This window comes from Echinops telfairi, unplaced genomic scaffold (assembly GCF_000313985.2).
Source record: "Echinops telfairi isolate 266 unplaced genomic scaffold, ASM31398v2 ScPeMD7_2;HRSCAF=8, whole genome shotgun sequence".
Lineage (NCBI taxonomy): Eukaryota > Metazoa > Chordata > Mammalia > Afrosoricida > Tenrecidae > Echinops > Echinops telfairi.
In genome coordinates this window covers 56687631-56701603 of record NW_022103898.1, presented here as the reverse complement: position 1 = coordinate 56701603, position 13973 = coordinate 56687631, and the positions used below count along the sequence as shown (strand labels likewise).

The following is a 13973-nucleotide window of genomic DNA, read 5'->3' as shown; positions in this document are numbered from 1 at the left end:
AGGCTGTCAAAGAGAGGATGTATACTCTCTATCCAAGCCCCTGGGTACACAATAGAATGACTCAAAAAGAAGTGTCCCGTGGAGTCTGTCCCACTGATTTCTGGAAGCTGTCTCAGAGGAGATAGGAAACTCTTTTAAGCCTACCTCCACTCAGCAATGTAGGCAAGGGCTCTAGAGGACCTGCCATCAGCTGACCCTCACCCTGGATTCTGTAGGATTCCTTACAAGGGCGGAGAACGTCTCTTCTGAGTACTTTCACCTGGCACCATAGCCTAGGAAACCCAAAGGTTTTTCCTCTAGCCAATTTTAGATCTGAAAGCCTACATGACAAGCTCCATGGAGAGTGGTGTAGTTTTCCCCCCCGACCTGACCACTTGCGGAAGCAGGTGGTGATTTCTTCCAAAACCTGTAACCAGGTGATGAGTTAGGGACGCCCAATTTATTTGCAATAGGTTTAAGTGTTATGATGATTGCCCTGGATTTATGAGGTTTATTTCAGAAACAAAACACCAACCCAAATTTATTTATCTCACAAAATATTTCTAATAAGAAGCATTAGATATTGAAGTCCAAAGTAACTGTGGCAGAACGATACGCAAGTTTACCATTACAAAATGAAAGCAAAAATATTGGCTCTTGCAATTACTGTGAAGACAAAATTGAAAAGTGTAAGTGAAAATGCCGTATTAATCTTATAAGGATAGGTATGGATATATAATATCTTAATTAGCCACTACATGTGCAATTCTAGAATTATCAATTAGATCGTGAAAGAATGTGGATTAGAAAACAAAGTAAAACATCACTAGCAGCATGCGTAAACTTAGAACAAAGTAAAACCGACATGTGCTTTAAAATCCATGCACTGTCATTTATTTATGCATGCTTTGGCACCATGAAGCATGAAATTCTCAAACCTGTTGAAAATCGCAAATCAAAGAGAAGAGCCAAGCAAAGAGTATGAGTAATTTAATCAGCTAGAATTCAAGTGTATCCCCAGTTCATTTGTTTTTTATTCATTTTCATTAGTTACATTTTTATTGTTTATCGCCAAGGTTGTGCATGCATCTTGAAAGTTTCACGAGAGGGCTACAACAGCAGGGGCTCATATTTAGGTTATCTGTTATATTCTGAATCCCAGAGAACTGACAGAAGCTGGAAATATTAAGTGTGGTGAAGAACTCTTATATCAGTTTCAACGACAACCGTTTTAAAGACAAGTACAGCTTCATTTGCCACAAAACCCACAAGAAAGTAATTGATGGAAGAATATATCTTTTTATGCAAAATATACATTTTAGGATATAATTAAATATTCTACTATATACCGACTTTTCTCTTTATTCATTTAATAAAAAAATACTCTCACTGCCAGAATTTTATATTTTTTGTATTTATAATTGAGGTAACAATGACAAAAAGACTTAAAACTATGAATAATGGTAATTTTTGTGTTTTTTTCTCTGTTTTCAGTCATAACAATTTATTCCAGAACTAAACAAGAATATGAATAAAAATAGGTCAGTTTGATAAGTAGACTCCAAAATTTTACATGACTGACAAGATGAGAACATAAGTAGTTTATAAGGAAATGATACAATGTTCATGTATCCAACTAACAAAATGGAAATAAGAGAAGTTAAGACCGACGTATACTACATCAATATTACTGTCTTGTGTAATTCGCAGCACAACCTACTGCAAGCCCAAAGGAGTGATGGACAGAGGTGCAGGTCTTACTTGAAGCTTCAGAGATGTTGACCGTGAATTTGGCTTCCTTTGGTATAAGATAGCCAAATTGAAGGACCCATGCACACATCGCGATATTTACAGTTGTTTCAGGAGCACTAGCCAGTCCACAGGTGTACCACGTATACGGGAGTACCGGATGAGCTCCAGTCACGGCTTTAATGTCTTATGAAGCCACAGGCCCTCTTCCGAGTGCAACCTGATCACATCAGCGGCAGCAGTCTGTTTCCGGTATAGTTCTTAGTACGGCTGGATGCACTGCCCCCTTTTCAGCGGAAAAAATTCCACGACAATTGTGTACAACACTGCAGTCAGTAACAGCAGCACCAGACAGTAGCTGAATTCCTTTACCATAGTTGTATGTGATTATAACTTCCTATTTGTGGTGTTATCAAAAGGATCACTGCATCTCTAAATATCAGAAATGTATGTCTGGGTAAACACATTGCTGTACAAGATCTCTGACATGCAGATCATGCTCTAGAATTTGGGGATACAGAGTCATACATGTTACGTGGCCAATGACAAAAATGGCAATTGTGTTTGTGACAAAAAATGCACATGAAAATCAGGAATTACTCAACAGGCTCTAGGATCTGGAATGCTTTAGGAATATCATTTATTCTTAATTATATTATGGCATTTTTCTTCGGTCTCTTGCCCAATACACCCAGACACACAATTGCTATCACATTCATAGAGATGTGTAAACAGAATTTCTTTCATTCAGACAGAAAAAGACTCCCTGGGGGTGTCCATAGAGTGTAATGATGAAGACACGTTGCTGGTAGTAGAAATTGACACTGCAGCAGGCAACCAAGTGCAATGGTGCTTAAATTGCTCCTTAAATCCTGCTTATCAAAAAGGTTCACAGCACTAATTAGCTTAGGTAGTCCACTGGGCATCATTGATTTATACACAAAGCAAACAAGCAAAGATATCCAGTACTAAAATCATTAACACCTTAACAAGGCATTTCTGTGCTTTGTGGAGACATATGGCAGATACAGTTAAGACAGAGAGTTCAGACAGACAGACAGACAACATACAGAACAAAGCACCTGATTAAACAAACACTTCCTGCAAATATGATTAATGCCGTTATTTCGAAATCTAAGACAGGTCAGAAAAACCTCTGCAAAAGCCAATGCTCTTTAATGTTTGAATATAAATTCATAAAATTAAAATAAATCAGGGGAGTAAAAAGATATGAGGTTTTTCAGAATAGTTCATATTCGGTCATTAAACATTGTGACAAATCCTGCCATTAAGGGGGGAAAATGCCACTGATCAAATGGTCATTTCTGGCTAAACAGTGAAAATAAAAGCTGGCTGAAAGTTACCTTTGCCTTACATGTTGTGCCTTCCCTACATCATGAAGTTACAGATCTGGCTCCACTTTGCGTGTGATCAGTAATAACAGCCTCTTTGCAATTATCTGTGTGCAAACCACCGCAGACATTTATGACTTGAATACAGAATTGTTCTTAAAGAAAAGTAAATCAATTGGGAAATTAATCTATTAAAAACAAACATTTCTTTCAGCTGATCAGGAAAAATAAATCAAGGAGAAACTTGGCCTTCCCATCCTACAATTCAAAATGCAGAATGGTAGACCAATGCTTTCATCTGTAGAATGGTTCCATGCTAGTTCATCTCTCAAGTTATCCATGGTCCCCAAACTCTGAGCCATTGCTCCCAGGTGACAGAGACAAGATGGAAGTGACCAAAGCCATGTTGAGTATAAGACAGGATCCCAGATATCTTCAGGATGGTTTGAAAAGTCACAAGGAATGAAGATCCAGTGAATGGTTGGCATTTGGAAGCACACAGTTTTAAATATATCTCCCTGAAGATATGTTTATGGATTAGTGTAGTGGCCAGTATTGATACTACCTGTCGTGTTATTGCAAAAGGAGATCAGGTCAAATAATATGGAGAAGGAGTAGCACTACCTTAGGTGAATTTTTAAAGCCAGGATACGATTCTTTAGCTACCCATGTGGGATTTCTGATTTTCAAATAGTCATGTCATGCAGGAGTTATACTTTACTATTGGAGCCTGAAGTAATGCTACTTTTACTTAATTCCATTACAGGGGAAACAGTACTTCACTTAATACAATTTAGCCAACTGATGGTTCGCTTTACAAGATAGATGGGATGGGAGATCGCGAGCGCCTCAAAGGACAAGGAGAGTTGTACGGTGACGTCACTGGAGACAGCCGCAGCGCACTGCCTGCCAAGCCCGCTATGTTGTTTAAGCTTCGCGATTTTTCATATCCTTTGATGAAAAAAATCACAGACATCAGTTGAATTCAACCAGAAAATAGATACAAACAAACATGCCTACAGGGTAATCAATGGTTCTATATTTTTTAAATCAAAGAAGGGTTGTTGTTTATTTTTTTTACAAAGAATTCATAGTAAGGCAATTTATAACTAAAATATGGAGCTCACTGCTGTTGCCATTCCTAAAAGACTAAAACAGCTATCATAAACTATAGTTTCTATGTTTCCAAATCGATTTTTCTTCAGATTACAATTAGTGTCAATTCAATTTTGACAGGTAGTATACTAAAGCTCCTCCAAAAATAAGCAAAGCAATTTAAGTAAGATATAAATTTGCTGCAGTTTTTAAATTTCAAAATATGTCCTTGAGAAATGTAAAGAAACAAAGTAAGCTATTTTGAAATCATTTTAGTATTATTTACTAAGTTAATAAACAATGCCTCATTTAAAGTGGCAATGATTTTTCCACCATATTTTCTCCTCCAGCATTATACTGTCAAAAGGATAATTAAATAATGGCATGCGATGTTTTATTCAGTTTATGTAAAATGATATCTTCATTTCTCATTTTACGGGTTAAAAAGCAAAGAAGAAAGAAAAAAGAGCAAGCTATAAATGGAGTAATAATTTCAGTCAAATGAAAACTGACCTCACATCTCTCATGCGCTACCTCACAAACTTCTTAGCCATGCCACCCAGAATTTGAGATCAATTTGATAATAATTCACATTCTATTTTTATTATCTTGCATTCTAATCCTTCATTTATGATAGCCACAGGTTTATGAACATAAAATCCTCTCACAAATTTTAATCCAATGTGTTTCTTTAGCTACTGGAGAAAAAAAGAGGCTTTTTATTATAAAAATTTAGTCTTGGAAACACGTAGGGGAATTTCGACTCTGTCCTATAGGGTAGCTGTGAGTTGTAATCCACTCAGAAGTGGTGAGTTTTGAGATTGAATTTCTCCTTATTCAGCAACATTCCGAAAGATTATTTTTTGAAAGATTCATGCATTGTACATTGTTTTTAATTAGAAAAGTTTGATAGGCAGTTAAGAGCACATGTCTGTAGTTCGAAGCCAGATTATTTTAAAATGAGGGCAACAATTGACTGGGGAAATAGTCACATTGCACACAAAGCTTTGAAAATACATGGTCACCTTGTGACAGCTGTACTGAAAACAAATTACAGATAAGAAAATGGCATTTCCTCTGTAATTGTATGCACGTGTTATATTGCGTGCAACTGATTAACTAGCTAGAGTAACCAATGATAGCGTAAGGGAAAAATAAAAAAGAATCTTTCTTCTCAATATTACTTTTTTCTATGGTTCTATCATTCTTGGATCTTCTTAGTAGGAGTTATTGTTTTGTCTACTCCTTTGCCTAGAAAAGGAGAAGTGATCTCCCTATTATTTGATTTATGAGGGCCGAGAGCCTTATCTCTCATTTCATTCTGGGAAATAGTCGTCGTATATATGTTCTCTCCTGCCCTTTAACCTCTGATCTTTCTTACAATCTCTTTACCTGCAAAGAAGGCACAATGTCACATATTTTCTTTCTTTCTTTGTAGTCAGTTTTTCTCCCACTAAGTATTTATTAGATGCATTCAGGAGAAAAGAGTGTAAAGTTCTTTTTAGTCTTGGTTATGGACCACATTGTCCAGTTCAATTTTATATGCTAATATAATTATAATTATAATCCATATTTTTCTTAGTATATAAAAGATTTACAAATAGACGCAATATGATGAATGTCCCTTCCTATATAGACACACATAAACTCTCAGCAAGCTAGTGATCTTTTTTTGAAATTGTATACATGGCAACTGTGGTAATTACATAATCTGGTGTCAATATGGAATTTGAGAGGATCAAGAGTGAAGGGGTGGAGTCTAGTTTGTCCATCAGGTGATAGCCAAGGAGGCTTCTTTCTGTGTGGGCATGGCCTTCTCCTGAGAATTCTGGGAATTCCAATATTTCCTCCTTGGAGGTGGGACAGACTCTCTCGCGATTCACTTCTTGGGAGACATTGCAGCTGACAACACACATGGAACTACCTAATGCCCTGAGCTGGAGAAATGTGGACCAACCCTGATGCAACCAGACCCCTGAAGCCAGCGAAGTCACATGGAGACCCCTGCCAGCACTGAGATGCTCACAACACTATTGGATCCAAAAACTTTCTACCAATTAGCCTGTGATCATCCTGAGTTCGGCGTCATTGCATGTGTTTCGTGAGTCTGAACAGGACTTTATAGATTGGTATCGGACATAGGGGCTGAGATCGGATTTAAGGGCTTAGACTGGACTGGGTTGGGATGCTTTCTTAATGTACAATTGCCCTTTATATAAAACTCTCTCATATGCATATACATTTCTATAGATTTGTTTCTCTAGTCTACCCAGACTAACACAGCAAGGAATGCCCTCTATTAACAATGCTCATGCCTCTGGGACATCATCTTTACTAATGAAAGAATAACCCTCCAACATGTCTTTCCAGTATTCTAGCTATAAAAAATAACTCACTGCCATTGAGTTGATTACAATTCAGAATCACCTCGTAGGACAGAGTAGAACTGCCCCTGTGGGTTTCTGAGGCTGTAAACCTATACAGAAAGAGAAAGCCTCATTTTTCTCCCTCTGTGTGGCTGATGGCTTTGAACTACTATTCTATTACTAGGTTTTTTCTGTACTATGACAAATGTGGATTATAGAACAGTTCAACTCATAACCCCTTCATCACCTGAGGTGATGCTAAAACATCATAGAAACACTCATTAATCAGAAATATCAAAATGCGACACTATTATTCTTGTCTTATCCTCCTATGTCTATACACTGGGAAGATGGTGTTTCTAACACTTCCCTACAGAATTCTGTATTCTTTGATTTACACCAGGTCAAAAAGTAGTTTGAACATCTTCAAGGGACTCAAATCGTGTTCCTTTTAAATGTTCTTGAATTTGGCTGACAGAAAAGATGTCTGAAAGATCAAGATCAAGGTTGGAGGGTGAATAGGGTAAGGCTTTACAATGGTATTCTCTTGGAAAGATCCAGCTACGCTCAAAGAATGTGCGGGGTCATCTTTGTGATGGAAAAAAAAATTCAGCATAACTTCCCTCGACTTGTTTTCACCACTGTAGCTTCAATTAAAAAAAATACATGTCTCCTTATAATAAGGCCGCAGGACTACCCTGTGTCCTTCTGGGAAATTTATAAAGATTACTCCTTTGATAGCTCCCAATGCAGGCTCCATCATCTACATGTAACTGCACGAGGAGATTCCCCCAAAGCCACGGATTTCATTGGACTGGGTTGCCCCTTACTTTCTTTTTAAGGCACTTGAACTTGTCTAAGTTAAATGTCTCACTGGGAGAAGAAGTCTACAGCCCTCTGCATATTGTGTTTGAAATAAATTTGCACATATAATATATAAATTGGAACTGTGGTAAAAGTGTTTTTTAACTTACCCTTATATTCCATTCTACTATAAAATACAATAGAAAAGTTAATGGGAGAATGTCTTAAGTAATTAATAAAAGAATTACTGATCCTTTACATGTCCCTAGTGGGCTACATTTTACTTCTTTTAATTGGAAATTGTACTTCTCTAAATTTTCTTAACTTAATATAAAATTTGAGGAGTTGTATAAAGAGTAATTCATGCTAAGAATTGTATGATTATATATTGTAAAAATATGAACCAGGCTATGAAAATTTCAATGTACATGACAGCTATGCATGGCCAAATGGGTTGTTAATATGTATAAATTATCATCATGAAAACATAACTCCCACATTCTCTAAGATCCCTTACAAGACCTCCAGCAAGATTTCACAGTCCTCTTTTAATTATGAAAGTGTTATGTTAATCTTGCTTGCCACTCTTAATTCTGAATTATAGTGTTTAACACAAATATCATGGTGCATTAATCAGTCCTTTTATTTGTAATAGTTATCATTTCAGTGTACATTTGACAAACTTCCCTCCTAATTTAGTAACAAGCACTTAATTAGTAAAATTATTAGTTCCCATATACATTTGCTTTATTTCACAAGTTTGTTCCTGATTAGAAAATTTGACAAAATTTTCCTTAAGCAGTTTTACTGGAATGGCTGAAAATATAATTCATGAGATTAAATAATATATATAAAATTAAAACCACTTATCCATGTACTATTTAAGACTATATTTTAATATATATGATATTAATTGCTATATACATGAGAAATGTGTTCTGAGTAATGGTAAAGTAATAAAGTTTTCAAGAAACTTTTTAAAAGAATATCAAAGTATATTCATGATTAATAATAGTAAAATAATTCAATGGAAATTCAATGATATTATATCCAGTCACATAAGTGAAAACATTTAGAACTGTAAAATAAAATCAGTAGACAGATCAACTTCAAAAGTAAAAGAAGGGCTCAGATAGGAAATAAATGTATAAGTTATAATCATAGAGAAATTACCTACATAAAAGGAAATGGGGCAATGGCTGAATTTGTATTAGACATGACAAAACATCACTCAAGAATGTTGAAGTGAAGTTAGACATATTAGCAGACCTGGAAAATAAACATAATTGCACATAACTTTGACACATAACTGCAAAAGAAATAAGTAGAGATGGGAAAGATATTGATCATAGTAAGAAACAACAGACTAAAATCCTTACTCATGAATTTTCAAAGATATTATTACTGATGAAGGAAATGTTCAATTTTGAAATCAGATTGCATGTATAAATTTCCCAGGCAAACGAAATATCTCATTAATTGCTTTGCTCATGACCCTTAGAGTACAATTATATATCCACATTGTGCTTTGTAATTTGCATAGCCATTCCTCATCTACAGTTTACTCGGCAATTAAAAAATTCAAAATATTGTCTAACATGAAAGGAAAGAATTAAATTAGGTATTTAACACATAGACTTGTCATAAATATTGTATGTGATACACTGTTGATAATGTTTAAAACTCTATATAAATTTAATCAGGTACTACATATATAGGCACATGTATATGTACAGGCATATAGAGTGATTTAAGATATGTAAAGTTCTATATAAAAGTAATCTATCATACATATCATCATCATCAATTAATATTTGTATACATAGTTAACTCAAGTATTAAGGTAGAATTTACTTTCTTCACAAAATATTTTTCTTTCAATATACAGTATTCAAAATAACCAGTAAAGAGTAAAATAAGCCTATTCAGAAGTTGGCAAATATAGTTGGATTCAAATAATAGATGTAGAGAATGGAAAAGTTGAAATGCAGAAATTTAAAATATTACACAGTAAAAAGAGAACAGAGTCCTTTGTGTCCTCTTTTGAAACTCAGAGGCATGGAGGCAGAGAAGGATAATATAAAGTGATAAGAAGAAATAAAATATGAGATAATTTAGAGGGAAACGGTAACAAAATAAATATTTCAGGTTTAAAATATAAACATTTAAAAAGAAACTATGATAGCAAATTAGGATATTTTAAAAATGTAGTCCCATTGAAATGAAAGTTTGGGATGAGATTTTCATTCATATATAGTCAACTACTATAGTAAATAATTATAATTCATTTCTCCTTCTGGTACTAAACAATAAAAAACCTGACAACAAAGCATTTGGAATTATCAAAATAGGAGATAATCTATACAAATGCCAGCCCTTTTTTTAAAAAAAACAAAGGTGGGTTATAAGTCCCACAAACCCGTTTTCCAAAAGAATTTTAGAGGGAGTACAAGTTGTCTGAGCTCTCCTCTCAGACCTTTTGCTTATCAACAACAAAAACTGCTTAAGAAATAGTGATCGGCAATGGCCGCTCCCTGGGAAAGGAACCAGGTGATGAAGTGGCATTTCCACGTTTCCACACATATTATTTTCTGTGAAGATGTCAGCCCAATAAATATGTCCTTAAGTGACAACTACTTATAAAGTCTCTTTGTTTGCAAGGTACTGGACAAGTATGTGGATAAATAATAATAAAACTAAAATTTTCATTATTAGAGAAATTCTGATTCACAAATGCGTACGTAGTCTTTCAAGTCGTTCGATATATTGGGCTGTTTGACAAACGACTCGGCCGTTGCAAACCTTGTGACTCAGATAAACCCCAAGAAACGTTGTCAAGCAATGAATCACAGACGAAATTAGAATGTGTTTAATGTGCTGGGGGGCGGGACTTACGATTGTTTTATAATCTTCAATTTCTCTTGAAATATCTACATACAGCCAAATAATGATTATTAGAGTTTTAACATATGTAAGGGGAAAAGATAATTTTTAAAATTTCTGAATACATTATATTAAAATAAGTGGATAAATGGCTGCCTTTTAAAACATTTGTAAACATTTCACGACAATTTTGCTCATAGAACAGTGAATATCAAAAACAAAAAACACAAAACAAAGTAAAAGAGCAGTGAAATAGAAAGATGAAATGCCTTCTAATTATGATAATCAAGTAGGCTGTTATGACACATATTTAAGAATGCTTATCATGTAGGAAGATGCCATGCATAGAGGACACCAGCACTGTTTGCAGTCTTTTCTAAAAATGATTGATTTAAATCACTCCATATGTCAGCAACAACCAATTGCTAAGTCACCTGCGATGATCTGTTTAGGAATGCCTACCTTTCCTGATCCCTCCATCAGAAGCACACGTGTAATCCCCTGTTGTCAGTAGGAAGCATGTTTCCCCTCTTCTGTTTTTGTCTCTGGTACTAGAACGTCTGATGGGGAGCCGTTCTGGGGGTGATAACGGCGGTTCACTTCCTGTACTGCCGTCACCTGATACAACTGGTCACAGCACCATGCCCACGTACAGACAGTGATGAATGAGGGAATGAGACAGTACAAAGAGTTTACACCGAATGCCCATTTTCCAGTCACTCCAGATACAAAACACAATAATCACATCACGATAAGAAAAGAAAGAATTTTCAACACTCAGCATAAAAAATTTAAATGAAGCAAAATGGAAATATATGTAGAAGAAGAGAGCTACTTTTTTTTCTTCTTTTTTGAAATTTCAATTCCATTCTGGAGTTTACCTGCTTTTGGCTTTTAATAAACTAATGAACTTAAAATAAGTGTGCTTAATCAAACTAATACAAACTCGAATAAGATTTTTAATGTGTTAATCTTACTAATTACTAATTGGTTAATCTTAATAATAAACTCGTAAATCTTTATCGTTCTTTTACAACATGTTTGTATTATTTTCTGAAAATAAATTTTTTCTCACAAAAAAATCTTTTAAAAAAATCCTAAAACAATTTTTATATCAGGTACTGTGTTTTGAAACGAAAGATATTTTAACCTTGACAATGAAAAAAATATCAGCCTTTCTAAATGCCCTTGAAACAACTTACTTCTATATGGTAGGCAAAGATTTTTAAAGTACGTATAACAGCCTCGATAACACTCTGTCGGGAGAATTATGTTCTGGTCAGAGCGCGTCTGCTCTTTTCCAGGGCCTTAACGGGGCTTTCTGCACAGGTCCTCTGCTGAGAGCAGCTCTACCCAGCAAACTCCAGCTTCTCAGAGATACTATGGGGGCAACAGTTGTCACTTAGTGGTTTAGAATGACTTTGTAGAACAATCAGATAAGGGAACCTAAGGGCCGTGAATAAAAATTAAACAATACTCTAAGCCAAGTCTTTTTTCTTTTTTTATTTCATAAATACTTCTTAATGCTAACAAGAGACATCAAAACAATTGATCTATGTATTGTGATGAATTGTATGAGCCCCAATAAATTGATTTTTTTTAAATGTCAATTATATATTTTGTGTTTGATTATTCAGTCTAATCGGTGTTATGTCTAATTGAAAATATTCACTAAAGATTGTCAGAAATAACTTTTCTACAGAAAAGAATATGTATACCTAAGTTTCAGGAATTCATATGTTTATAATTTATAAGTTTCATGGAATTTAAAATGTAATGGTAGGCTAATTAGAAGCTAATTCAATTGGTTAGTCTATAAAACCCTTCATCTGTACTACAGGTAAGCGACCAGAGATGATACTAACTGTCATCTCACTATACCTTTGGCAAATTAAGTATCGATGGGCTCTAGATGACTTATGGTAATAGAAGGGAAAGTGATCTTTCCCATCTCAGGCAGTAGTAAAGCATACACAATTTAGTTCCGGAAGTGCATAGTGCAAAAAAAGGGAAAGAAATTCCTTGAATGATAACTGTTATATTGATTATCTAAAATACATCACCTGTTTTATTAATGGCTGGTTAATTATGTGACACTGAGATAGTCTACCTAATTTAAGAGTATGAAAATTTAGGCAATCCTCCAGAATATTACTAGGAAAGAGTTTTGTTATTAAAAGGGCATCTCCCATATCACCTCTCTGATATTTAGGCCTTTGCAATGAAGACATCTACTTTTCTTGGATAACCATTTCTTGTGGATTATCTTGAGGTGCACACCCCTGTGAGGTAGAGGTAAAACTGAGACAAACGCATTAAGCCAAAACAGTGTGGAGAACAACATTTTGAAAATGAAGGGTGGAACATGGCCAATATCATAGCATCACATCGTGCAGGGAAACAAAACATTGGCACAAGAGCAACAAATGGGCAAAAGAAAACATTGGCACCATCAGCAAAGGGCATTCCCATTAAAGCAGGAAAATTCTATAGACCAACTATGCAAATTATGACTCGAAATTCATTTCGAAATGGTGTCATCCAGTCATCTACAAGCCTGACACATGCAGAAAGGTTTTGTGAAGGGGGAGGGCAGAGAACTCAGGAGCGCTTGCAAAAAATAAGAATGGCTGCCTTCGACCTAAGACACTGGTCTATAAAGCATTTAATAGCATGCATTTGGAATTGTGTCTTACCTGATCTGTTATGTTCCAGAAGTAGATTGTCTTTGCCCAGACACATGTTGCTTTGTGTGCTGTTGCAGGCCGTATTTAACTCCGTCTTGCCAAAGGAAGGTGAACCTGCCTGGGGGGCAGGAGGAATGTGCTTCTTTCTTTTTCTTGGGAGTTTCTGCTTCGCCATTGCCAAAGAGTAGTACATTCCAAAATTGTTCACAATCACAGGCACTGGCATGGCTATTGTCAACACTCCGGCTAGCGCACACAGGGCTCCTACTAGCATCCCTGACCATGTTTTGGGGTACATATCCCCATAGCCCAGGGTAGTCATGGTCACTACAGCCCACCAGAACCCAATGGGAATGTTTTTGAACTGGGTGTGCTCACTAGCGGAAGGATCGTTAGGTTGAGCTCCTACTCTCTCAGCATAGTAGATCATAGTAGCAAATATCAAAACTCCAAGAGCCAGGAAGATTATCAGCAGCAAAAATTCATTAGTGCTAGCTCGAAGCGTGTGTCCAAGCACCCTCAGGCCTACAAAATGACGAGTGAGCTTGAAGATTCTCAGAATTCTCACAAACCTTACCACCCTGAGGAAGCCAAGCACGTCTTTAGCAGCTTTGGATGAGAGCCCACTGAGTCCCACCTCTAAGTAGAACGGTAGGATGGCCACAAAGTCAATGATATTCAAGAGATTTTTGATGAATTCAAGTTTATTGGGGGAGAAAACAATACGGACTAAAAATTCAAAAGTAAACCACACCACACATACTCCTTCTACGTACGTCAAAGCAGGGTCGGTTTCGATTTCATACTGTAGAACACTTGTGCCATTGATGACGGGCTCTGTCTTGTTTCTAATAATATTGAAAGCTTCATGGGTCTCCAGACAAAAGGTTGTGATTGAAACCAGGATGAAGAATAAGGAAGCAAAAGCAATAAACTGTAGGAGAAAAAGAAATAAAGAATGATATAGACCATAATATACATTGATCAGAATCTGAGAATCTGACTCTGTAGATAAAAAAGCGGGACAAACACATTTGGAGATTTCACTTGGAATGTTA

The 13973-nt window shown here is 35.7% G+C and overlaps 1 protein-coding gene across 3 annotated transcripts in view; it reads right to left on the bottom strand.

Annotated features, from left to right (window-relative positions):
* Positions 1 to 1371: 1371 nt before the first annotated feature.
* The window catches only part of KCNC2 (potassium voltage-gated channel subfamily C member 2), a 227903-nt gene continuing 215301 nt past the window's right edge, over positions 1372 to 13973 (bottom strand). The window contains exons 2-4 of one of the 3 annotated variants that reach the window (XM_004700439.2): positions 12925 to 13849; positions 10691 to 10855; positions 1372 to 4031 (exon numbers count right to left, since the gene is read on the bottom strand). In XM_004700439.2, the coding sequence (XP_004700496.1) occupies positions 3895 to 4031; positions 10691 to 10855; positions 12925 to 13849 (1227 nt within the window). In that variant the 3' untranslated portion in view covers positions 1372 to 3894. The remainder of the gene's footprint in view (positions 4032 to 10690; positions 10856 to 12924; positions 13850 to 13973) is intronic. The other 2 variants (XM_045290531.1, XM_045290530.1) reach the window with 2 other exon arrangements.